Source organism: Vulpes vulpes, chromosome 9, assembly GCF_048418805.1.
Source record: "Vulpes vulpes isolate BD-2025 chromosome 9, VulVul3, whole genome shotgun sequence".
Classification (NCBI taxonomy): Eukaryota; Metazoa; Chordata; class Mammalia; order Carnivora; family Canidae; genus Vulpes; species Vulpes vulpes.
This window is the reverse complement of record NC_132788.1, coordinates 1,123,824-1,149,178: the sequence shown is the minus strand read 5'-3', so window position 1 is coordinate 1,149,178 and position 25,355 is coordinate 1,123,824. Positions and strand designations below refer to the sequence as shown.

General features: G+C 58.5%; 2 protein-coding genes across 3 annotated transcripts; both read right to left on the bottom strand.

Moving 5' to 3' along the window:
- Nucleotides 1-14,143: 14,143 nt before the first annotated feature.
- On the bottom strand, nucleotides 14,144-17,595 carry COPS9 (COP9 signalosome subunit 9). The gene is made up of 3 exons (XM_025987681.2): nucleotides 17,439-17,595; nucleotides 16,551-16,623; nucleotides 14,144-14,413 (listed from the first exon to the last, which is right to left on the bottom strand). Exons 1-3 carry the CDS (start codon nucleotides 17,499-17,501, stop codon nucleotides 14,376-14,378), a joined length of 174 nt encoding a protein of 57 aa, XP_025843466.1. The 5' UTR covers nucleotides 17,502-17,595; the 3' UTR covers nucleotides 14,144-14,375.
- A 2,071-nt stretch (nucleotides 17,596-19,666) lies between these two features.
- OTOS (otospiralin) lies at nucleotides 19,667-21,444 on the bottom strand. 2 transcript variants are annotated; one of them, XM_072718994.1, is made up of 4 exons: nucleotides 21,267-21,444; nucleotides 20,757-20,846; nucleotides 20,621-20,647; nucleotides 19,667-19,907 (listed from the first exon to the last, which is right to left on the bottom strand). In XM_072718994.1, the coding sequence occupies exons 2-4, from the start codon at nucleotides 20,815-20,817 to the stop codon at nucleotides 19,723-19,725; spliced, it is 273 nt and encodes a 90-aa protein (XP_072575095.1). In that variant the 5' UTR covers nucleotides 20,818-20,846; nucleotides 21,267-21,444; the 3' UTR covers nucleotides 19,667-19,722. The 2 variants fall into 2 exon arrangements, with proteins under 2 accessions (XP_072575095.1, XP_025843479.1); XM_025987694.2 differs by lacking the exon at nucleotides 21,267-21,444 and adding an exon at nucleotides 21,089-21,133.
- Between the last annotated feature and the right edge of the window lie 3,911 nt (nucleotides 21,445-25,355).

Here is a 25,355-nt window from a genome sequence, read left to right as displayed (position 1 = left end):
TGAAAATGAAAACACAACTCATCAGAATTTGTGGGGTGCATATAAAGTAGTGCTCAGGGGGAAATTTACAGCACTGAATGCATATATAAGAGTACAAGAAAGATCTACAGTCAATCATCTAAGGTTCTATCTTTAAAAAATAGAAAAAGAAGCACTAATTATATCCAAATAAGTAAAAGGAAAAATAATAAAAAATTAGAGCAGAAACTAATTAAAAACAGAAAAACAATAGAGGAAAACAATGAAATCAAACATTGTCACTTAAAAAAAATCGACAAAACTGATGAGCCTCTAGCCAGACTAAGAAAAACAGAGAGGACAAAAATTACTAATATCAGAAATGACAAGGGGGACATAACTACAGACCTATGGACATTAAATGGATCATAAAAGATTACTAAAACAACTCAATATCCAAAAACTTGGTAAATTAAATGGACCAATTTCTTTAAAAACACAATTTGCCAAAATTCACACAAGAAGAAACTGGCAATCTGGATATGCCTATATCTTTTAAAGAAATTGAAAGCAGTAGTTAATAACCTTCCAAAACAGAAAGCACTAAACTCAGATGCTGATGAATTCTACCAAACATTTAAAGAATAGATTGTACTAATTCTCTACAATCTCTCTCAGAGGAATGCTTTCCAAGTCATTATATGAGGCCAGAATTACCCTAATACCAAAACCAGGTAAAGACATCACAAGAAAAGTATAGACCAATACCTCTCATGAACAAAGATACAAAAATCCCCAACAAAATATTAGCAAATTGATCCAAGATTTATAAAGAATTTACCAAACTCAACACTCAAAAAACAAATAATTCAGTCAAGAAATGGGCAGAAGACATGAACAGACATTTCTCCAAAGAAGACATACAAATTGCCAGCAGACACATGAAAAAATGCTCAACATCACTGGGCATCAGGGAAATATAAATTAAAACCACAGTAAGATCCCACCTCACACCAGCCAGAATGGCTACAAGTAACAAGTCAGGAACGACAAGTGTTGGCGAGGATGCAGAGAAAAGGGAACCCTCTTGCACTGTTGGTAGGAATCTGAACTGGTGCAGCCACTCTGGAGAACAGTGTGGAGGTTCCTCAGAAAGTTAAAAATAGACCTGCCCTATGACCCAGTTGCACTACTGGGTATATACCCCAAAGATACAGATACAGAAGTGAAACACTGGGACACCTGCCCCCAGTGTTTATAGCAGCAATGTCCACAAGAGCCAAACTATGGAAAGAGACCAAGTGTCCACGGGCAGATGAACGGATAAAGAAGATGTGGTCTATATATACAATGGAATATTACTCAGCCATCAGAAAGTATGAATATCCACCATTTATATCGACATGGAAGGAACTAAAGGGTATTATGCTGAGTGAAATAAGTCAATCGGAGAAAGACAATTATCATGTGGTTTCACTCATACATGGAACATAAGAAACAGCACAGAGGATCATAGGGGAAGGGAGAGAACACTGAATGGGAAGTCATCAAAGAGGGAGACAAAACATGAGAGACACTTAACTATAGGAAATAAACTGAGGGTTGCTGCAGGGGAGGTGGGTGGGGGGATGGGGTAACGGGGTGATGGGCCTTGAGGAGGGCACTTGATGGGATGACCACTGGCTGTTATATGCAACTGATGAATTACCGAACTCTACATCTGAAAAAGAAACAATATAAAAATAATCACACACCACAACCAAGTGAGATTTATCCCAGGTATGCAAAGCTAATTAAACATTTTAAGTCAAATAATATAATCCATCAAATTAACAGGCTAAAGAAGAAAAATCATGTGATCATATCAATAGATGTAGAAAAAGCATTTGTCATCCATCCAAAAAAAAAAAAAAAACTATCAGTAAATTAGGAATGAAAGCAACTTCCTCAACCTGATAGAGAATGTCTACAAGAAACCTAGAGCTGACATCATACTCAATGGTGTGAGATGTGACGCTTTTCCACTCGGATCAGGAGCAAGAAAAGGATATCCCCTCTCACCACGCCGTTTCAAAATCATGCTGGAAGTCCAAGCAAATTCCATAAAACAGAGAGGAAAAAAAGGAAACATAAGACCTCCTGATTGGGAAGGAAGAAATAAAACTTTGTTCACAGATGACACAATCACCTGTACAAAATCCAAAAGAATCAACAGCAACAACAACAAAATCTCTTGGCACTAATAAGCAATTACAGCAAGCTTGCAGGATATAAGGCTAATTTTTAGCCTTATATACCAGCAATAAATGAGCAGAAATTGATATTGTAAAGACAATACTATTTACAGTATCACTGCTCACATTATCACTCCCTGGAAATGAAATGCTCGGGTGTACATTTGACAAAGTAGGTACAAAATCTGTATGAGGAAAACTACAAATGTGTGATGAAAGGAAACAAAGAGAGCCAGATAAATGGAGGGATATCTCATGTTCATGGATAGCAAGGCTCACTATTGTCAAGATGTGAAGTTTTTTCCAACTCGATCTATAGATTCAATGCAATCCCAATCAAAGTCACAGGCAGTTATTTTGTGGATATTAAGAAACTGATTCTAAATTTTCTATGGGGAGGTAAAAGACTGAGAGGAGACGACAAAATATCAAAGGAGCAGAACAAAGTTGGAGGATTGATACTACCTGACTTCAAGACTCACCCCATCGCTATAGTAATAAAGACAAATAGTCTGATTATCTGATGCTATTATCAATATGGAAATCAATTGCTAGACAAACTAGACATCCATGTGAAAATATAAAATGATCCTCAAATCTTGCCCTTGCTGTGCATATATATTAATTTGAAATGGATCACAGATACAAAACAGAACTTCTAGAAGAAAAAAAAAAAACATAGAAGACGGCGCCTGTACGACAGCGCATATTCAGCAATAAAGAATGAGCTGCTGGTACACGGATCGGGGTGGGCGAATCTCAAAAACATCATCTCGGGGAAAATACCCCAGATGCGAAGGGGTAGGACATGTGTGTATGAGACGCTAGAGCGGCACAACGCTGCTGTGTTTACAGAAAGTGGGTTAGACATTGCAGGTGGAGGGTCCTGAGTACGGAGGAGTAGGAGGGGATGTCTGGGGTTTGGGGATAATGGAAATGTCCTGGATCTTGAATGTGACACAAGTTACGTGGATACACACATTTGCCACATCATCACCCGTGCCCTTAAAATGGGTGCCTTGAACTGCGTGTGAACGGATCGGCAGCAAAGTTACTTTGACAAATAAGCACTTGAAAATTCTTGTTTCCTGCCTGGTGACTCGAGGAGCAGGGGCAGCTTCATTTCTTATTTCGGTTCTGAATACAGACATCCGGAGCCATTTTTTCTTTTACCTTCAATGTCCACACCTCTCCATAGAACACAGTTCGAGGATTCAACGAGTTCCCTGCATTTTGCTTCCAAGGGTGAGAGGCGAAAGCGGCCAGACCCAGGCATGCTGGGAAGACCATCTTGCCTCTGATCAGCAGCCGAGGGCGGTGTCCTCGGTCAGCAGGCGGCGCGAATTCCTTAGTTGACAAAGTGCACCTTCCTTCCACGGTGGTTTCGTGCCAGGACGAGCTAGGACCCGCACGCGATCCGGGTGAACAGCCCCTAAGGATGGAGGCCAAACAGCCCGGCCTTCCAGAGCCGCTGACCATGAGGGTGCCCTCTTGCTCAGGCGGGGTGCGTGGCGGGGGCCGTGTTCAGGTCTGTCTTCCTTGGTGTAATCCTCATGACCACTCTGCGAGCAGGTATTCTTTTTCCCTTTCAAAAACTCTCTTTGTGAGTTAAAAATAGACCTGCCCTACGACCCAGCAATTGCACTGTTGGGGATTTACCCCAAAGATTCAGATGCAATGAAACGCCAGGACACCTGCACCCCGATGTTTCTAGCAGCAATGTCCACAATAGCCACACTGTGGAAGGAGCCTCGGTGTCCATCGAAAGATGATGGATAGAGAAGATGTGGTTTATGTATACGATGGAATATTCCTCAGCGATTAAAAACGACGAATACTCACCATTTGCTTCAACGTGGATGGAACTGGAGGGTATGATGCTGAGTGAAGTAAGTCAATCGGAGAAGGACAAGCAGTGTATGTTCTCATTCATTTGGGGAATATAAATAATAGTGGAAGGGAATATAAAGGAAGGGAAAAGAAATGTTGGGAAATATCAGGAAGGGAGACAGAACATAAAGACTCCTAACTCGGGGAAACGAACTAGGGGTGGTGGAAGGGGAGGAGGGCGGGTGTTGGAGGGGAATGGGTGACGGGCACTGAGGGGGACACTTGACGGGATGAGCACTGGGTGTTTTTCTGTATGTTGGTAAATTGAACACCAATAAAAATTAATTTATTAAAAAAAAAAAAACTCTCTTTGTGACTCCTAACTCTGGGAAACGAACTAGGGGTGGTAGAAAGGGAGGTGGGTGGGAGGTGGGGTGACTGGGTGACAGGCACGGCGGGGAGCACTTGATGGGATGAGCACTGGGTGTTATGCTATATGTTGGCAAACTGAACACCAATAATAATAATAATAATAATAATAATAATAATAATTAAACTCTTTGTTATGAACTGAGTTGTGTCCCCCACCCCACCCCCGCGAAGTTCACAGGTTGAAGCCCAACACCCCACGTGACTGGATCTGGAGACAGGGCCTTTGAGGACACAGCCGAAGCTAAATGAGGCCAAAGAGTGGGTCCCCAGCTCCATAGGCCTGGTGTCCCTCCAGGAGGAGGAGGAGACACCCGACGCTGGCGGGGACGAGGCCAGGGAGGACAGGAGGAGACAGCCGTCTGCAGGCCGCGGAGAGCCGTCTCAGCAGAAACCAGCCCTGGCAACACCGTGATCTGGGACCTCCTGCCTCCAGACTCGGAGGAAAGTCTGCTGAAGCTGCCCAGCGCGGTGCTGGCTCAGCGCCGCCCCAGCACACTAATGACAATGACGCGCTGCCCTTGAAAAAAATCATCGAGCAGCCGACAGATCATCAAATGCACAGACCTAAGCACTCAATCTGATGGGTCCTAACGATTAAATGCAACCACGAAACCACCAGTTGCACACAAGACGGAAACTTCCGACCCGGAGGCCGCTTCAGCCTGCACTGCCCGTCGGGGCCACCCCACCCCTCCAGCCTCTAACCCGCGTCCCCTGGATGCGCTCCGCCCGCACCTGCTCCTGCTCTCCTCGGGCCTGGCTGCTTTCTCTAGCCCCACGCTGCGGTGTCCCCCACGCGCTCACCGGGCGCTCGCTCCCTGGCTGGGCGCACGGGGGGCAGGGGCCAGTCTGGGGCCCGGTGAGCAAGGCCAATCGGGGCCCAGCTTGGTGCTCGCAGACTCCTCCCTCTTAGGCAAATGCCTGAAAGTGCAGCTCGCAGCAGACGGTCCGCAGGAGGGTGGAGGCTTAGCCTAGTAAGGCGGCTGCCCAGCCACCGCCCCGCATGGCAGACCGGACACGGCCCCCCGAGGGCCCCCCAGCCCCGACACCCGTCCTTGTTTCAGACTGTGTCCACTCAAGCAAATGCGAGATCACATCCCGGCGCCGTTGCCCTGATCCTTGATGCCCGGCATCCTCGCAGGTGGCCCTGGTCACTTGCCTACCTCCTTTTATAAACGCCCTGTTCCCAGTTCCATCAGGTTGTTCCTGCTTTTATTGTTGATTTGCAGAAGCCCTTTGTGTATTTTGGAGGTGGGTCCCTTGTCAGTTAATGCGCTACGATATTCCTGATATTCCTCCGTCTGCAGCTTGATGGTCCCCCAGTGGCTTCTTTTGTCAAGCAGAAAGTGTTAATTTTGTCTTGAGCTAGGGGTCTCTCTGACCCTCCGGGAAGCAGAGGCCCGGGCCCCAGGTCACACATCTCAGAGGGTGAGACCCGCACCCGTGTCCTAAGCAGGGTGGCCCTGCTGTACCTCTCCAGGGCACCGTCCTGCTCCTCCTGTCCTCAGAGGGCCTGCCCTGGCGAGTCACGTCGCCGTGGTGAGCCTCAGTTTATTCGTGCCAGTGGCACACCACCTGCCCTCTGGGACATCCTGGGGCTTCACGATGGAATAATGGAAACGTGGGGCTCAGAGTTGGCTTTCAATGAATGCCACCTTGTGGGACTGTTCAGATCCTCAGCAAGAGGCTAAGAAAAAACACAGCCAACTGTTCCAAATGTTATTTTCACGGCAGGCCTGGTGGTTTTCCTGTCTCAGCAAAAGTTCCAAAAGGTTCTTTCAACATTTACTTAACCGTGCCGGGCACGGCTGGGGGCTGAAGCCTGCCCCCCTAGTGACAGGATAAATTAGGTCTCAGCAAAATGAAAGTTAAAGTTGGAAGAGTACAGAGATGGACCAAACAGAACAAAACCAGTAACACCGTCCAGAGACTGCGGCTAAAACCAATCACCCCGAGCCCCGCACGAGTCACCCCGCGGCCACCCCACCGGCCACCTGGCCCCGACCCTGCACACACCCGGCCACTCTTCTCTCCCTCTCCTCCTCGCCACCCGGGGCTTCCTCCAGAGTGCAGCCTACACCTGCCCCAGCACCTGCCCTCACGCTGCTTGCTCAGGCTCTTCAGGTGTGTCCTTCCCCGCGGGGCCGTGAGTTCCACCTCTGGGACACACCCCCCCACATATGTGAGCATGTACCCCGTGTATGGTCACAGCCATGGGCTGAGGGGGTGCGGCTGTACAGGTACGGGCGGGCACACACCGCGTGCGGCAAAAGGTCAATTCTATGTATTAGATGAACAGGTGTAAGTGTGTCAAGTACCCGCCCCACCCCCTGCACCTCACCTTGCACACACACAGTGGAATACCCGTCAGCCATACAAAAGAAGGTCTTGCTATTTGCGATGACCTGGATGAAGCTAGAAGGTGTTGTTTTTGTTTTGTTTTTTTAACGATTGTATTTACTTATTCAGGAGACACAGAGACACAGGCAGAGGCAGAAGCAGGCTCCCTGCAGGGATCCTGATGTGGGACTCGATCCCAGGACCCCGGGGTCACGCCCTGGGCGAAGATGCTCACCCACGGAGCCACCCGGGTGTCCCGAAGCTGGAGGGTGTTACGCTAAGTGAAAACAAGTCGGAGAAAGACAAACACCATATGATTCCACTTATTTATGTGAATCCACAAAAATAGATGAATAAACAAACCGATAACAGAATCAGCCCTGTGAACACAGACCTATTCAAACTGGTGGTTGCCAGGGCGGAGGGGCGGGGGTGGGCAGAGTAGGGGAGGGGACGGAGGCCGACGGAGACCAACAAAGCCCGACAAAGCCCCGGCTGTGGAGCAGTGGGGCGCAGGGCAGGGAAGGGCCGCGTGGGGAGGGTGGCCAGTGAGATCGCCGTGGCGCTGCGTGGGGAGGAGGGACCACGCTCAGATGGCGAGCACGGAGTCACGCACAGACCGTGTGACCCGCGTGGTACACCCGACACCGATCGCGTACCCCAACTACACTATTTTCCGACACCGATCGCGTACCCCAACTACACTATTTTCAAGTCAACATAATGAAGTTCTTTAAACGCTTGCCCCTCCAGGGAGGAGAGTGGGGTCTGCTGCCTCACCGGACATCCACCGGCAGCTGGAGCCTCGCATGGGCCGTGGTTCTGCGCACGGTCTTCCCGGTCCCCGGGCCCATCCTTTCCTGATGCGCGGCTCCGCTGCCCTTCTGCACAGGCGCCCGACCCCGGTCCACACCGGCCCCGCGGCCCTGCATCCGTGGTGTGCGCTTCCCGTGGGTCCTTCCACATTCGCCGTTTGTCTCCCGGCCTGTCCGCACCTCTGGGGGGAGAGGAGGTCGCCCGAGCCCAGGGCTGGGGCGCCTCCTGAGAGCTGCGCCACGGGGGGCAAATCCCCTTGTGCCGTGAGCAGATGGTGATTCCACAGGGACAGGAACTCAGGGGCAGGGGGAGGCGGAGGACAGAGGACCCAAGGTTCCCGGGGCCCATGGGCATGCTCACAGCTCGCAGTGCCACATGTGCAGGGGGCGATCCGGGCGTAACTCGGGCCCTGCTCACTCGCAGCAGCCCCACTTCACAGCTCAGGCAGGCACAGGGGGGCAAATCGGGGGGAGGAGCTCCAGAGAGCCTGGTCACCGCCACCTTGTGCACCCCACCTACCCCTCTGCCTCTGTCTCACCAGGAGGTCACCGGGGCTGTGAGGACCCCACCTCCTGGAGTGTTGGGCCTGCAGAACCACAGGTCACTTGTCCCTCCTGCCTGAGGCCCGGCTTCCTCCATTGCACATCCCACATGGGGCTGGGCTGGGCCCACCTACACCCCAGTTCACAGGACCTTGCAGCTCGGTCCTGGGGCTCTACTGGTGGCAGGATCTGCCTTCTCTCTGTGCAGCATCTACACCCCAATCCCCTCCCCCAAATGATCTAATGAACTGGGTGGGGGTGGGCAGCAGGGAGAGCTGGCCCCGAGCAGGAACGGGGAGCTCTCTGCAAAGTGCAGGCAGGCCCCCCGCCCCCCACCCCTGGCTCCAGGAGGAACGGCCTAGAGCCTCGCCCAGGCCCCTCGAAGCATTGGGCTGTCTCCAGGCAGGGTCAGTGCAGCCGGCACGTTTCGGGAGGCGGAGGCAGCACTTCACCTGGCAGGGCCTGTTGGGTACCGGCAAGGTCTGGCCCGTGCCACCTCTAGGGACCTGGTGAGGGGTCTCTCGGGGCAGCCTCTCTCTCGCCAGCTGGGACTGGAAGACGAATGGAAATCCATGTCCCAGCCTTTCCCCACGCCCTGTGCCTGGCATTTCCAGAGGCCCCACTCTCCCCGCCCTGCCAGCCTGGCTGGGGGCACCGGGAGCCCCTGAGGTGAGCGGAGCAGGCACTGGGCCCCACGCACAACCTCCCTGGGCTGCTGTCCTCCAGCAGGACCCAGGACTTGGTTATTGTCAAAGTCCCTTGTGTATCCAATACACTTGTGTTTACTTAGATTCACGTATTCTTGAGTGCAATTGACGCACGACGGCACAAGAGTGCCCAGGGTGTTAACGCTGTGCTCACCAGCGTCACTACGTCACTACCACGCCACCACACGCTCCCCAGTGCCACTAACTGTGCCATTCATCCCCGCGGTCAGAAAGCCTGCGCCTCCCGCTCCCCTTCCCCATTCTGCTCACCCCCCTCCCCCAGCAGCCACCAGTGTGTCCTCTGTTTACAGGTCTGTGTCTTTATGTTTACTCGTTTTGTGTTCCAGATTCCACATATGCGTGAAACCATGACATTCATCTTTCTCTGACTTACTACACTTAGCAGAACACCCTCTAGGTCCATCCACGGAGCCGCAAGACCTCGGCCTTTGTTCCGGCTGAGTGATAACCCGTTACACACACGCAGCCCTTCCTTCCAGGTCTCGGCTACTGCAAATCATGCTGCAACAAACACGAGTTGCGCGCATCTTTTCCAATTAGCGTTCTTCCTTTTCTTCGGGTGAGTACCCAGTGGTGCGTGGTGCACTTGGCTGGATCACTTCTCACAGAACTAGAACAAATATCACTAACGTCTGTGTGGAACCACTAAAGACTCTCAACAGCCAAAGCTGCTCTTTCTTGAGAAAGAAGAACCAAGCTGGAGACATCGCAACCCCAAATTTCAACAATCCCACAAAGCCACAGTAATCAAAGCAGCACAGTACTGGCACCGGAACAGACACCTGCGTCCATGGGAGCAAAGCGAGGCCAGAAATAAGCCCCTGCTTATATGGTCACCCAACCCTGGACAGGGCAGGGGCAGGTACACTGTGGGGACAAGACAGGCTCTTCCACAAACGGTGCTGGAGCACTGGACAGCCGCGTGCAGAACAGGGACACTGGGCCACTCTGCTACGCCGCACACAAAAATAAGTTCAAGGGGATCCCTGGGTGGCGCAGCGGTTTGGCGCCTGCCTTTGGCCCAGGGCGCGATCCTGGAGACCCGGGATTGAATCCCACGTCGGGCTCCCGGTGCATGGAGCCTGCTTCTCCCTCTGCCTGTGTCTCTGCCTCTCTCTCTCTCTCTCTCTGTATGACTATCATAAAAATAATAATAATAATAATAAATGCCCACCATTAAAAAAAAAAAAAAACAAAACAAAAATAAGTTCAAAACAGGTGAAAGACCTAAATGTGAAGCAAGAAATTGCTCCTAGAAAAGAGCACAGGCGGTGGTGGTTTCTCCAACATCGGACGTGGCGACTTTTCCTAGATATGTCTCCTGAAGCAAGAAAAATAAAAGCAAACATAAACTACTGGGACTTCACAAAATAAAAAGCTTTCACACGGTGGAGGCCACGGTCAGCAACGTGAAAAGGGCGGCCTACAGAATGGGAGAGGGTATCCGCAAATGACATATTCAGTGAAGGGTGCGTGTCCAGAATACGTAAAGAACTTATACAACTCAACAACCACCACAACACCCCAAATAATGTGATTCAAGAACACGCAGAGGACCTGAGCAGACGTTTCTCTAAAGATGTCCCGACGGCCAACAGACACAGAGAGGCTCCACGTCGCTCATCAGCAAGGGAAGGCAAATCACGATGCCGATGAGGAATCACCTCACGCCTGTCAGAATGGCTAAAATCAGAAACACAAGAAACAGGTGCTGGCGAGGCCGTGGAGAAAAGGAGCCCTCGCGCACTGCAGTGGGGACGCAGGCTGCTGCAGCACCGCGCACAGCAGGTGCCACTTATCCAGGTGCTTCCTGAGCACGACTGCGTGGCAGCCACTGCTTGGCTACAAGCCGCCCCTCCGGTGTGCAGCCACCCACAGGCCAGGGGACGCTCCCTCCCTGCCACCGCCCCTCCCCAAGGGGTGATGCTCTTCGCCTGGAGGGCACTTGCCAATTCCAGGGCACCACACGCGCTCCCCCAAGTTACACCAGTGAGCCGTACTTCTGAGCAGCTCACTTTCTGGCTCGTTGGGGTTAAGCATCATCCACACGACACGCAGCACACGCGGCACCTGCGGATCTCACATGGGGCTGACCCCTCCGCGCTGACCTGAGCTGGGTGCAGGAGGTGGGTGCGGAGATGCTGCATCCACCTCCTTGGGGGCAGGGGGAGTCAGTCACCCCTGCCCTTGGCCGAGGCTTTGCTTCTACGGCCCCTCAGAGTCCATCTTCAGCCTCTGGAGAAACAAAGGGCCCTATTATCTGGGCGCCTCTCCTCAGCACTTTCTCCTGGCTCCAGGCGGAATTCACCGCGGTAAGTCTTCTAAAATCACTAACGCTGCTTTTTTAAAAATGTGACTTGTTTTGGAAGCGTGCTCAGCCCAGCTGTCTGGTGTTTGTGCCAGAACTCAGAGGCCGGCTCCCTGCCCCGTCTCGGGTGGTATCCAGAGTCCTGAGAGGCCACAGGCACGTCTCTGCTCCAACGGAGGGCCGGGCCGGAGCTGGCGTGAGGTGAACGCTGCCCCCACTCGGGAGGACACGAGGGCCGGGAGAGGGGACGGTCCCTTCAGAGGCCCCGACTGAAGTCCTGCCACAGTGTGAAACTCAGGACAGTCTTCCTCTCGGGTCGCTTCCTGAGCCCCACACGTGGGGTTGGTCACGAGGTCTTGAAAGGGCTCCCTCTCATTAGCATCCTCACATCCAAGAACCCGTAGCTTCAGATCCCGAGGATCCCCCGACAGTTAACAGAATATTCCCCAAAAAACCCATCACGGCCCTGGAGCAGACACCTTCCGCTCTGTACAAAGGTGCTTCCCCAGCTCCAGGGGTCTGAGTGGGCACTGCCACCCACTGTCCCAGCAGCAGCCTGGCCACAGCTGGCGGTCGGGGGGCACACCAGGCCAGCTATAGCCAGCACTGTCAGGACCCTGGCCCCACCTGGCCCGAGAAGCCCGTGCCAGGGGAAGTGGGGGGACGGCCCCCTCGAGGGTCCCTGAGCCTGGGGCCAGCTGTCCTCTGTTCACCTGTCCTTCCAGCCTGCCCACAAATCCCCGCTTCCACTCACGGGCCCTGGTGCGTAAGCTGCCTCCCGTCCTCACTGAGGAGTCTCCTCACCCTCAGCTGGGTCTCCAAGCAGCCCCAGGGGTTCCGGCCCAGCTGTGCCTCACCTTCTCACGTTCCACCCCTTGGCTGGCAGCTGGGCCTGGCGTCAACTGTGGCATAACTCCACGGCATTTTTTTCTTAAGATTTATTTATTTATTCATGAGAGACACAGAGAGAGAGGCAGAGACACAGTCAGAGGGAGAAGCAGGCTCCCCGCGGACAGCCCGATGTGGGACTCGATCCCAGGATCATGACCTGAGCTGAAGGCAGGCGCTCCACCGCTGAGCCCCCCAGGCGTCCCCACAGCATTTCTAAATGTGCCAGAGATGGGCACACGAGGCCCCAAGGCAAGGAGGTAGAAAAAGCGAGAGGAAGTGTTTTTGCCACTGTCAATGAAGACACATGACTGACAACGGCAAGAGTCCGCACACGCACAGGACAAGCGGACGCTGCTGTCTCCTACCGTACTCGCCGCTTCCCCATGGGGATGGCCGAGGCACAGCGAGACGATGGGGGAGAAGGTGCAAATTCTGTCTCTGAGCCTCATGGCACCAGGAAGCTGCAGCTTCTGTGAAGGCAAAAGGTGGTCCAGGGCACAAATGCCTTATGGGTCTAACTGCGTGTGTCACACACACACACACACACACACACACACACACGGATTAGCACTCACACAGCTGCCGGGACCAGACTCGCCCGGAATTCTAAGGCTCACACAGAGCTCCCCACTGCAGCCATCGAGTTCCCCTGCTCTGGTTCTCCTTCCTCCACCTCGGGCCACCCCCTCCTGCTGACGGGCAGAGGCCCAAGAACCAGGAGCCACGTCAGGAACCAAGGGCCTCGTCTGCCGACAAGGAAGGAGGCCCGACAGGTGAGGGGATCGGGTGGGGCCCACAGCTCCTGGGTGACACTCAACACAGGGGTCACTGCAGGGTCGCTGTGGGTCTGAGCCCCAGCCAGCCCTGACGCAGAATGGCACAAGCCACAAGGGGCTGTTGAAAACCTCAACGGATGAGGACTGTAGGGTAACCCCGAAGAATTCACCCCAACACCTGGCTGCTCCCCATACACTTGTGGGCCTGTTCTGAGAAACCCACTTAGCAAACAGTAGAAACTGCTCGTGAATTAAGCGAAGCACCAAGAAAGCCGCTCTCAGAAGGCAGACAGTGCGCAGCTCGCCTGTGAGGCAGCCTGTGCTTTGGGGCCCCGGCCCAGGGCCAAGCCTCAGAGGAAGGGGCTTCCGACACAGCAGACCACACCTGACCTGTCCTGTCTGGAAGGGACACTGGGCCATGACCCCACTCTCGTGTGGGCCCAGGGCAGCTTGCCAGACTAGTTCTCCCAGGGCCTGGGCTGCAGCACTCTCAGGGCAGGAGCACCGTCTAAGTGACAGACGAAGCCCGCACAGCACTCACGGGGACGCAGCAGAGGTGAGGGCTCCTCCAGGTTAGACCTTCATCTGTCTTTGGGCTACCAGGTGATGCTGTCGAGCGCGTTGTCCCGGGGGAGGTCAGAATGTGCTGAGCATCTACTCCGTGGCCCTGCTCATCTCTAAGATATGCGAAGCACTGTAGTCCTGTGGCATGGGCGCTTCCTGGTCGAAGAAACACTCTTCACTTTGACATCGACATGAAATAGAAATCCTACCTAGTTTTTACAGCCATTATCTATAGCTGAGCTGAGCCAAGAAGAAAGTCAAAAACACCTTTTTCTCCCTTAGGTGTTACATCCTCTTTGAAATGGCCCAACATACACATTTCTCACACGGAAGGCACCTCCGTCAGGGTCATTATCTAGCTGTCTTGAGTCTTCGAGCCTCAGGTCTCGCAACAGCAGCTGCTCTAGTGCTAGGGTAGGTGACCCGAGGCTCAGCTTGGGGGAGGGGGGGACCGTGCCAGGCGCATCTGCCCAGAGTAAGGTCTGACCAGCGTGCTATGAGGAGGGCCACATGCACGCCCGACACCGCTGACTGTCTAGCCCACACTTTGCAGGGGGTGAGCCCTCACAATTACTTGGTACTGCATACGGGGAAAAGAGCGTAGTGTGTACTTGTAGGCTGTCAGACGTATCTCACTCACCATGCCAACACATACGCGCCCACACCTGAGCACAGAGACTTTCATAACATTTGCTTGAAAATTCAAGAATTAAAATTACCCTGCAACGATGGCATCACTTTTACTTTTAATTGAAGGACAAAAGTTGGTCACATTCAGACATCAGCGGGCCTCATGCAGATATTTAAAACCATCCTTCTCTTGCTTGATAACCACCTAATGTCCACAAGTTCTTTAGAGCCATCTGACATTGTCCTCTGCGGAGCTCCACCACAGCAGTACAGTGCAGTACGGTGCAGGCGTGAGCACACGCACACACGCACCCCTGGACGGCGTCTCACTGGATGTCATCATCATCAAACAGATCTTCAAAATCTACGTAAACAAACAAAACTACACGTTAACTAGACAGAAAGGTAAACTAAGAAAATAACTTGTAATAAATGAATTACATAATCATCCAAAATAGAAAAAAACAGTAAACCATCGAAATAAACGAGCTTTCCCAGATTCCATTTTATCCAGCAGAGATCATACTGTCCCAGGGGCAGAGTAGTGCAGAAGGCAGCACCTTTAATCTTCTATTTAGGTGACAATTTTAAGAAAACGCATGCAGGCGGAGGCGAGGCCACTGAAGGCTGGCTGGCACTGGACGCCGCGCAAGCACAGGAACGCAGAGGGCAGACAGGAGGAAGGTGCTAGAACTAAGCCACCCAAGAATGGCCGTCTTCAAGGGAGTCCAACCAATGGTCCCGCCTGAGAGACGGTCTGAGCCCTTTGTGCTGGAAGAAGCACCACACACTCGCAGCGTTCCGCTTACTGGGATGGGTCCCCTGCCTCAGCACCAGAGAACACTGGATTCTCTTTGTCTATGGGTTTCCTAAACTCTCTACCACGGGCAGGCCTTGCTCTCACGACGGGGAAACGAAACTAAGGGTCTCCTCATAGTCCCATGTTCAAACAGTGCAGAACAAACAGCTGGAAAGAGGTGTGGAGGGCCCCAAAGTCGCAGGGAAGGCGGTGTCCCAGCCGCCTCTGCTCAGCAATGACACGGGAGTCCCAGCGCAGCGGGGCAGACTCCCCATCCCACAGCTCTGCACCTTTCTCCCCAGCCCCCAGCCCCAGCTGACACCCCGCCCCCAGAGAAACTGCCCTCACAGCTGCCCCTCGTGCCTGGCCTACCATACAGTGAGTGAAGAGAGCACGCCCCAGGGGCCAGGGGGCAGAAGCCCTACCCTAGGCACTCCCGGCTAGTAAGCGGCTTCCTGAACACAGGGCACTGGCACAGCCTGACGGCCACGTGCTCCCTCCTCGTGAACTGTCGGTGGGTGGACCGATGCAGCACAAAGTCATTCTGTGCTCCCTCCCTTTCCAGCCCCGACCAGAGAGAGGAGGGCCCCATGCTGGGTGGCCCCGGTCCCTCCCAGGTACCTTCCTGGCAGAATTAAAGGGCTGTTTTCAGAAACCATGTGCACCTGAACACTGGAATGCAGACAAGTCTATAAATCCGGAGGACCTGTGGGACCTTGAGGGAGATTACTGCATGCGATAGCGGGTCGGGTGCTGCTGGAGATCACCCGCCCTGCCCGGGGAGAGGCCTCCCGAGGTCACCCCATGTGAGCGGGGCTTTCACATGGTGACTCTGGAGACCTTAGAGAAAGGCTGTCCCGTCCTCCAGGCTGGTGGCAGCCCGGGTGTCGCCTCAGGGGAGCGGCCGGCTCCCTGGGAAGACGGCACCTAAGCAAGCAGCCTGGCTTTTCTTTTTAGGCAACGACTTGCTGAAAAGACGCCAGATAAAAGAACGTGGACTCAGGCTCCAGCGGGGACGGGGCACATCAAACCAACACCCTGGATGAAAGAAGATGATGGAAAATACCACGGGCTCTCCGAAAACGACCTATCTTGTGTCTTAGTAAGAATACAACCTGCAGGAACAAGGCCTTAGGAGACCTGAGGACAGCAGGAGAAACACCCCCTATAACGTGGGAAGGCCGTGGGAAAGTGTCACGCCACCTTGGTTCTTCACTACTAATCATCCAGGTTCTGGGTAACCAGCGTCAAAGCTCTGAAGTACAACGGAGTCCTGCTTTCAGCGGCAAGGGCGGGGAGCCCAGGTTGTGGCCGTGAAGGGAGCCCGGAAGCCAGAACCCAGCAACACGACACAGGGAGGGAAGGAAAGCCAGCTGTCTCCTACAGGAGACGAGAAACCCCCCTGGGGTTCCTACACCCGAGTCTCGGGTCACGACAACAGACCAGCCTCTGCCACGGGCTCAGGCGGCCAAAAGCGTGGCTACAGCGCAAGCTCGACCACTGGAACCCAAGACCGGGAGCAGTTTTATACTTTGTTTTCCTCCTGAGAAGCAGGGCTGACTGCCCAGGCCGCCGTCTAACACACACCGCGCTGCGTCCTGGCGAGGGCCCCAGGCCGCCGGGCCGCAAGGTATTCCACTGCCTCACACACCCGACGGAACGCTCGGGTTGGCCCTGGAATCCCCAACCCCCGCGTCCTCACCATTGAAAAAGTCTGCGTGAACTGCCTTCTCGTTGGCTGCCAAGTCCATCAGGAGCCCGGTGCTACCTCCTGCCTGGAAGGGAAAGGGGACACGGCGTCAGGGCTGCTTTCCGGGAGGGGGGGGGGGGGGGACAGCGCCCTACAGGCCCCGGGCGCCCTGCAGCAGAGGCAGGCGGGCGAGGGATGGAGGGGTGCCCCGGTCGGAGCCAGGGTTTCGTTTCAGGCCAAGGAAGCGGGCGGGAGGGGCGGCATCCCAGGGAATTACCTTGAAGGTCCCCTGGGGTCTTGGACGCCGCTTACACCGCATCCCTGGGCTCCCCCTGCTCCTCACACAGCATCCCGCTGCGGCCCTGACCTGCCACCTCCCTGCAAACCCTGGGCGGGGCTCTAGACCCCCACAGGGCGCCGCAGAGGCCCCGGGTCTGTGCGAACCCTGCGCCGCCGCCTGGGCCCTGGACCGCCCCCCGCTGCTGCGGAGCATCCACCCCCTTCCCTGGGGGCCTCCCTGCGGGCCTGGGGTCCCGGCGCCTCGCGGGCCAGCGCGGACGGGCAGGCGGAGGCCACACGGGGATGGGGGAGGGTCCCCGGGCCGCCTGCTCCCGCCTTCCCCGGCTCCGGAGTCGCCAAGCGGCTGCCCCTGGGCCTTTCCGCGGTCGTTCTCAGGAACCCAAACCCGAGACGTTTAAAAAAAAAAAAAAAATCCCGGGATCCTCCGCCTCCTCTGCCCCCGGCCTCCCGCCCTGCCCCGGGCCACGCAGGCCACCCGCTCCCGGGCCGCGTCCCCTCCCGGCCCCAGCCCCCAGCCCGCCCCCTGGGCCGCCTCCCAGCGCCGCCCCCGCCGCCCCCGCGTCCCCCGGCGCCCGCCTGGCCGCCGCCTCCGCGCCTCACCTCGTCCAGGTCCACGTAGGGCCCGGCGCCTTCGGGGAACATCTCGTCCACCGCCGGCTTCATCTCGCCGCCCGCGCCCCCGGCCCACTTCCGGCCCGCCCGACGCCTCTTCCGGTGCGCGCCGGCCGCGGCGGGTCTAGGCGCCGGAGGACCGCCGACTCTATGGTTCCCTCGGCGCCCGGAGCCCCTCCCGCCCCTGGGGCCGCCGCCGCCCCCGCCGCCCCCGCCGCCCCCGCCGCCCCCGCCTGGCCGCCGCCGCCTCCCCGCCTCACCTCGTCCAGGTCCACGTAGGGCCCGGAGCCCTCGGGGAACATCTCGTCCACCACCGCCGGCTTCATCTCGCCGCCCGCGCCCCCGGCCCACTTCCGGCCCGCCCGACGCCTCTTCCGGTGCGCGCCGGCCGCGGCGGGTCTAGGCGCCGGAGGACCGCCGACTCTATGGTTCCCTCGGCGCCCGGGGAGGGACCTGCGCGGGGAGGCGGGGAGGCGGGGAGGCGGGGAGGCGGGGAGGCGGGGAGGCGGGGAGGCGGGGAGGCGGGGAGGCGGGGAGGCCCCGGGCGCCGACGGCTCGGCCCCGACGGCCCCGACGGCCCCGCGCGCAGACCCCACGAAGGTGCTCGCGCGCGAACGCGGGGGTCGGAGGGGCGGGGCGGGGCGGGGCCGGGCGCTCCTGCGGTCCTGGGGGCGGCGGGGGGGACGGGGAGGGGAGGGGGCACGGGGAGGAGGGAGGGGACACGGGGAGGAGGGAAGGGACACGGGGCGGGGGGGGGCGGGGGGGAGGGGACATGGGGAGGGAGGAGGGGATGGGGGAGGGGACACGGGGAGGGGACAGGGGGAGGGGACACGGGGAGGGGGGAAGGGACACGGGGAGGGGGGAAGGGACAGGGGGAGGAGGGAGGGCACGGGGGGAGGGGACACGGAGAGGGGAGGGGGAGGACACGGGGCTGGGGCGAGGGAGGAGGGGGGAGGGCGGAGATGGGGACACGGGGGCGGGGCGAGGACGGGGGGGGGCGGGGGGGGGGGGAGCCCCTGGGGGGGAGCCCCGAGGACAGAGGACACGGGCGGGTCGTGGTGGTCGGGCCGGGCCTCCCGTGGGGAGCACCGAGGATCCCGGGACTCCGGCCCGCCCGCTGCAGGCACAGGCACAGGCACAGGCACACGCGGCGAGCGATCAGGGCGCAGCGCACGGAGGCCCGTGACTCCAGCACAAGCCGCAGCTCAGTGGCCGAGTGACCGACGAGCCCTTTCCCTGCAGCAGACACACGAATGGGAGGAGCCCAGGAAGGGTGCTCGGCCCCGCAGCCTTAGGGCGACGCCAGAGGAATCCACCCGGCCTCCCTGCTTACAACCCCGCGGGCGGGATAAGGAGCCCTGGGGGGAGGACCGGAGCGGTCAGTCGTGCACCGCTGGGGAATGTGACCCGGAGCAGCAGTGGGGAGCGGGTAGAGCCGCCCCCCCAGCCCTGCCAGCCGGCGGTGCCACTGGGGGACACACCTAGAGGACGTGGGGGCAGGCTCTGCTCCAGACATTTGCACCCTGTGGTCAGGGCACCGTCATCCCCAGTAGCTCAAAGGTGGAGCACCCCGTGCTCACCGACAAACGACAAACGGGGGAGCAGGATGTGTCCTCTGCGTACTGTGCCGCATGCAGCAGCTTCTCATCTGACCCGAGGTGACCGGCAGGGCGTGCGCCTGCAGAGCGTCCGGCCCAGACACCGTGTGGGTGGCCTGCCTGTCCTCCCCCACCTCCCCGACCTCCAGAGCACCCAGGGCAGGTAGCCCGCTTCCTCCCGCAGCCCTGGAGCAGTCGGCCACACAGCGCCCAGGTTTCAGGGACCCTCCCCTTACAGGCCAGGCTCCTGCCGCCCTGCTGTGAACGGCCCTCAGGAGCACGCTGCGCTGCGGGAAGGGGGGGCAGCAGGGGTCCCAGCCCGGGCGGCTGCTGAGGGTCCAGCTGCTGCACACCTCGGTGACCCAGGGCCGGGGCTCTGGGGTGTGGCCGCCTGGATCTAGGTCCCGTCAACAAGTCAGGCAGCGCCCTGGTGTCTGTTTGCCTCAGTTTCCCCCCTGCACTCCAGGAGACCTGCAGCACCTCCCTCCGAGGGGCTGTGAGTTTAGGTAACAGGGTGACACGTAAAGCACCGTCCGGAGTCAGGGCCCGGGAGCGCTTGTCACATAAGAAAGGAAACGTGGCCTGACTAGAGCCGTTCTTGAAAGAAAACCCGAAGGCTCGGTGCATCTCAAGTCGGGAATTTATTGAGCATGAGGCTGGGGAGCCAGGCGGGCTCAGTCCTGCTGATAGGGGACATGGAACCCCAGGGTGGTCCCCAGGGGGAAGTGAGCAAAGAAGGTGCGTGCCAGGTCCTCAACCTGCGGGTAGGCCCCCAGGGCCTGGAAGTACTGCACGTAGTTCCAGAAGTCGGAGGTGGAGAAAGGCCAGTAGGGCATGGCGGGCGGCTCGGCATAGGGGCCTGAAAGACACCGCAGCCTCAGTGGCTGCCCCACCCGCCCTGCCCCGAGCTGCCCCTCCGTGATGCCTCAGGGCAGGTGGCCAGTGGCCGGTGGCCAGCAGCGCCCTGGCAGTAAAGGGGCCCTCCCAGCTGGGAGCCGGGACCTGGGCCACCCCCGGTCCTCTGTGGAAGTACCCAGAGCCTTGTCATCTGGGTGATGGCCTGGGTCTGCCTCTCGGGACTCCTGGTTGGGGTGGGGGGGACAGCTCAGGGACAGGAGAAGGAGGAGGAGGAGAGGGCGGGAGGGGGGCGGAATCTGGCGCCCGTCCTGGAGACGCTGGGCAGGGAGGGAACACCTTGGTGAGGGTGGGGGCGCAGCCCGGGGGGCTTTCCCCGGAGACCACAGCCCCAGCCCTGGAGTCCAGATGCCACTGCTCTGAGGCAGGACTCAGGTGGGGGAGCCCTGGGTTGAGTCCAGCCCGAGGATGAGGAGGCCGAGCAAGCCTAGGACACCGGTCACCAGTCGGGGAGGGTACATGTCGCCAGGGGGCTGGAGGGCAGGGCCCGGGGAAGAGGCTCCTGAGCCTCTGCCTGCATAGCTTGTCCTTGGCCTGACCCAGGCTCCTGCTTCATTGGCTCAGGATGATGGGGGGGGCAGCCCCCACCCGGCTCCCTCTTCAGACCCCATCCCACCCAAACACACACAAGGAGAGAACAAGAGGACCATACGATACCTCCCTCCTCCTGCACCGGCTTGGCCCCTGCAGAGGAAGAGGAGGACAGTCACCCTGGAGAGCCCCCCAGGCAGGACCCCCGGGCCCCCCGCACACCCGCTGCCTAGCGGCCAGGGGCACAGCAGCCGCCACTCACCCGCCAGAGGTCCCAGCAGGAGGCAGAGGGCCACCCCTGGCACCAAGCAGGCCTTCATCATGCCCACCCGCTGACGAAGCTCCCGTCCACCTGCAGCAGGAGGAGCCAGGGTGGGACCATGCGCCCGGCAGCCCCCGCTTCTTCCCCCCAAGCCTCCCCACACCGGGCAGCTCCCTGGGAAACAGCTCTGGGAAGAGGTCGGGCTCTGAGGGTTCAGTTCCAGGGGCCTCATTCAGTTCCAGGGGCCTCAGACCGTCGTCCTGAGCCCAAGCCCCGGCCGTCTGGGTCCCTCCCTGTCGCGGCGCCCCCACATCTGCCCCTGCAGGGGTTACCTCGAGCTCCCGGGGCTCACCAGGGCCGCAGGGGGAAGGGGATGGGCTCTGCGGCCCAGCAGGCTCCTCTTTATAAGAGGCCGGGCCGAGGAGGCAGGCGTCCCCCTCCACCCTCCACCCTCCACCCTCCACCCTCGTCCCCCTCCACCCTCCACCCTCGGGAGCCGAGCCGTCAAACCGAATATTTCATCCGCCACCGCCCGAGGACTGAGGGCTCCTGTGACCCTGCTGGCAGCACGATCTTGAGAGTTCACTCGTGGGGATCGGATCCAAGGATCAGGCTGGGAGAAAAACACCGCGGCAGAGGCCCCTGCTGGGGTTTTCAGGACTGGAGTCAGCACCGGTACTGGAAGTCAACGCAGTGTCCTGTCCACCGGGAGAGAAACACGTCCTGAGCCTGACACCGGGGCTGAGATGCCCCCTTGCACGAGCAGCGTCATGGCTGAGCTGCCTCGGGGGGCCCCTGGGGAGCCCTGCCGACAGGACACCGCTGAGCAGAGGCCGTGCGGGAAGCGTGGGTGTCCACCCCCCCCCCCCTGCCACCTCAGACCACAGCGTCCCTGCCGTGATCCAGCCCGTCGTCGGGAAGGCAGGTGTTCCAGCCCCAGGGACGCCGTGGCCCACACCTAGGCTCCGTGGTCAGTGCTCTGATACACCTCGGGGCCCGTCACCCACGGAATCCACGCAGCTGCGGTGCACGGCGTGCCATCTGGCTGGCCGCTGAGTGGCAGGGGACAGGGCCTAGGTGGCAGATCCAGCCAACACGCCCCTGGTCCCCCCAAGCCTTTGGCAACCTGCCTGCACCGGGGTCTGGCATCTCAGCCTCCTGCGTGGGCAAGTTTTGCGCAAACACAGACAAAGCCACTCGCAGTCACCCTGTGAATCCACTCTCGGCCACGGGGGCCCCCGGCCAGCACTCGGTATCACCTCCACCCTAACCCTCCCCATATATGGCTCCTGGGCTGCGGGCGACACAAACGGTCCTATGCAGAGCCTCCTGGGGACACACTTCGCCCCTCACCTTCTAAGTCACATCTGAGCCTCAGGGTCTCGTCACGGATCTGGAAACAGAGTCACGGGTGGTCCCGAGGAGAATCAACAGCCCCCCGCAGATGACTACTTTGTGGGGGGAACTACAGGTTCTCCAGGCAAGGGGGGGGCTAACCCGCCAGAGGGGGAGGAGGGGCGCTTCTGGCAAAGGACACCCTGCAGAATGTCGGGGCTCAGGTCCTCACCTTCTTCAGTATCTCCCCACGTGTCCCCATCCAAGTGACGGGGCTCCTTCTTGCCCAACAATACCTGGGCCCCCCACAAAAGATGGCCCCAGAGATCGGAAATTCAACTTGCCTTGTGATGCAGCCACCCACCAGATCAAATCTCCTTGGGTTTGCTTTGTTTTTGTTTTTGTGTTTTTTCAGATACTGGAATCTGTGCTTGCAAGAGATACTGGATTCCTGTAGGGCAGCTGCGTCAGGGACCCGGGCCCACCCGGCTTGGGGACGTCGAGGACCCCTGGACTCCCCAGAGGCTGCACCCCTGCTGGGGTTGGTGCAGCGCAGGGGAGGGGGGAGCAGGGAGCAGGGGGGAGCTCCTGGGCCCTCCCCGTGGGCTCACACAGGCCACCACTGGATGCGATGACGTGGGAGGTGTTGTCTGTGGGGGAGCCCGTGGAGCCGCGGCACCCAGGGTACCCGTCGGGGGCGGGGCACGGAGCCCCTCTGCCCGCTGGAGACTCGGGGTGCCCGGAGGGAGCGGGTGCTCAGCCTGAACCATGCTGATCCGGCGATGGCAGCGGCGGGGCCCTCGGACCCCTGAGGGTGCTGGGAGCCCTCCCGGGGGCCAGCCGGGGCGGGGGACCTGCAGGTGGACTCCCCTCTGCATAGCACAGACGCTTTTTGGCTCTTCACCTGCCCCCTGAGCTGGGAATTTTAAGCCCTGAGCTCCTGATTTTATTTCCCCACACTCTCGGGTCGGCAACCAGCCCCACAGCCCGCACTGCTCTTCCGTCCAGGTGGTCTGGTGGGAGCCGCCCGGTCACCCAGAGCCCGGCCCTCTGCAGCCCCTCGGCCGCACGGCCTCCAGCGCCCGCATCGGGTGGACGGCACCGCTGTCAGGCCGAGAAGGGATTCCCGATTCCACCCGGAGCCTCGTCCCCTGGGCCCTCCTGGCTCCCGCATGCTGACAACACGGGGGACGTGGGGTTTGGTGCAGAGCCGGACCTCATACAGCATGGGGCGCCCGCCGGGCGAGTGGGGCTCCCCTGCCCTCCGCGTGGCCCGCGTGTCTGTGGGGGCGCCGCCCAGCGCCGTGGGGGCTGAGACCTCCGTGTCCAGGGCGGCCGACAGAGCTGGGCAGCGCGCGGGGGGCAGTGAGGACCCGCCGGACGGGCCGCAGAGGGCAGGGGCGCATCGTCCAGCACCGGCCGCCCCCGATGTGCAATCAACCATTCCTCTGATGTCAGGAGAAAGGAAACAGAATGACGTATACTGTATCTTTATAACTGTTTCCTTATTTAAAAAAAAAACTACCTGAAAAATATCTGCAAGGAATGAGCAGTGATGGTACTGGGTGGTGGGGCGACGGGCGGGTTTTTTTTCTTTCTGGACATACATATATTCCTTAATTTATTACTTTTACGTACGGAGGAAAAACCTGTGGAAACCACCACCGGTTGCTCCCTGTTACTAAGCATTGTGATCCGCCACCCTGGGTCAATCCCCCAGGTCTTCCACAACCAAATCACCACCCCCACGTTCACCCCACACCTTTTCTCCCTGAGTCCTTCAAGCCCCTCTCCCTTACTGGCCTGTACACACACCTTCCCTGGATCCACCTGGAGGGCCCCACCTGGAGACCTCTACTTGGAGAACCCCACCTAGAGGACCCTACCTGAAGAGCCCCACCAGGGGAACCCCACCTGTAGCACTCCACCTGCAGGACCCCACTTGGAAGACTCCACTTGGAGAGCCCCACTTAGAGGACCCCACCTGGAGAGCCCCACTTGGAAGACTCCACTTGGAGAGCCCCACTTAGAGGACCCCACCTGGAGAGCCCCACCTAAAAGACTCCACTTGGAGAGCCCCCCTGGAGAACCCTACCTGGAAAGTCCCACCTAGAGGACCCCACCTGGAGGGCCCCACTTAGAGCATCCCACCTGGAGAGCCTCACTTAGAGCATCCCACCTGGAGAGCCCCACCTGGAGAACCCTACCTAGAGGACCCCACCTGGAGAGCCCCACCTGGAGGACCTCACCTAAAGGACTCCACCTGGAGGACCTCACCTGGAGAGCCCCACCTAGAGGACCCTACCTGGAGAGCCCCACTTAGAGGACCCCACCTGGAGAACCCCACCTGGAGAACCCCACCTGGAGGACCTCACCTAGAGGACTCCACCTGGAGGACGCCACCTAGGGGACCCCACCTAGAGGACCTCACCTGGAGAGCCCCACCTAGAGGACCCTACCTGGAGAGCCCCACTTAGAGGACCCCACCTGGAGGGCCCCACCTGAAGAGCCCCACTTAGAGCATCCCACCTGGAGAGCCCCACCTAGAGGACCCCACCTGGAGGACCCCACCTGGAGAGCCCCACCTGGAGAGACCCACCTGGAGGACCCCACCTGGAGGACCCCATCTGGAGAGCCCCACCTAGATGACCCCACCTTAGAGGCCAACTCGTCTGCCCCAGGACAAGGGCCCCTTCCCCCTCACCCAGCAGCCCCCCCACAGTGCCGCTCGTTGCAGCTCTGCACAGCCAGCCGTGGATTGTTCTTGTTCCGGGGATCCCAGAGCAACGGTCCTCACCTTACGTGCAGGTCGCCCAGGGGTCCTGTTAAATGCAAGTTCCGATTTGGCAGGTCGGGAGGGGAGCCTGGGAATCTGCATTCCTAACAAGCTCCCCAGACATGCCCGTGCCGCTGGCCCAGAGCAGGTTTAGGGTCTCGAGGCGTGGGCAGGTTCTCAACCTGGGCAGTGTCAGCACGGCCTGAGGGGCACCTGTTAGCAGGCAGGTGGCTGGGCTCCACCGCTCGGGTTCCGCCTCAGAGCTCGGGGCATATGCGACCTGTTACCGGGTGCCAAGCAGGTTCAGGGCCCAGCTTTGGGGGCCACTGTCTAAAGCAGAGGTTCTAACCCTGATCGATAGCGGGGGTTCAGCCCGCCGGCTCCAAAGGCAGGAAGCCGCTATGACGGTCCAGGTGGGGCCCAGGTTGGAGTTGCCTGGGGTGGGACGCTGGACCTTGGTGGACACAGAGGACAAAGGTCGGCCTCCA

Bases quoted from the DNA above. Each gene is read 5' to 3' on its own strand.
- COPS9 (XM_025987681.2), bottom strand. From the start codon at position 17,501: ATGAAGCCGGCGGTGGACGAGATGTTCCCCGAAGGCGCCGGGCCCTAC. The intron at 16,624-17,438 runs GTGAGGCGCGGA...TTTCCCTTCCAG, and splicing joins CCTACGTGGACCTGGACGAG to GCAGGAGGTAGCACCGGGCT. The intron at 14,414-16,550 runs GTGAGGACGCGG...TTGTTTACGTAG, and splicing joins TCACGCAGACTTTTTCAATG to ATTTTGAAGATCTGTTTGAT.
- OTOS (XM_072718994.1), bottom strand. From the start codon at position 20,817: ATGATGAAGGCCTGCTTGGTGCCAGGGGTGGCCCTCTGCCTCCTGCTG. The intron at 20,648-20,756 runs GTGAGTGGCGGC...CTTCCTCTGCAG, and splicing joins CCTGCTGGGACCTCTGGCGG to GGGCCAAGCCGGTGCAGGAG. The intron at 19,908-20,620 runs GTATCGTATGGT...GGTGTCTTTCAG, and splicing joins GCCGGTGCAGGAGGAGGGAG to GCCCCTATGCCGAGCCGCCC.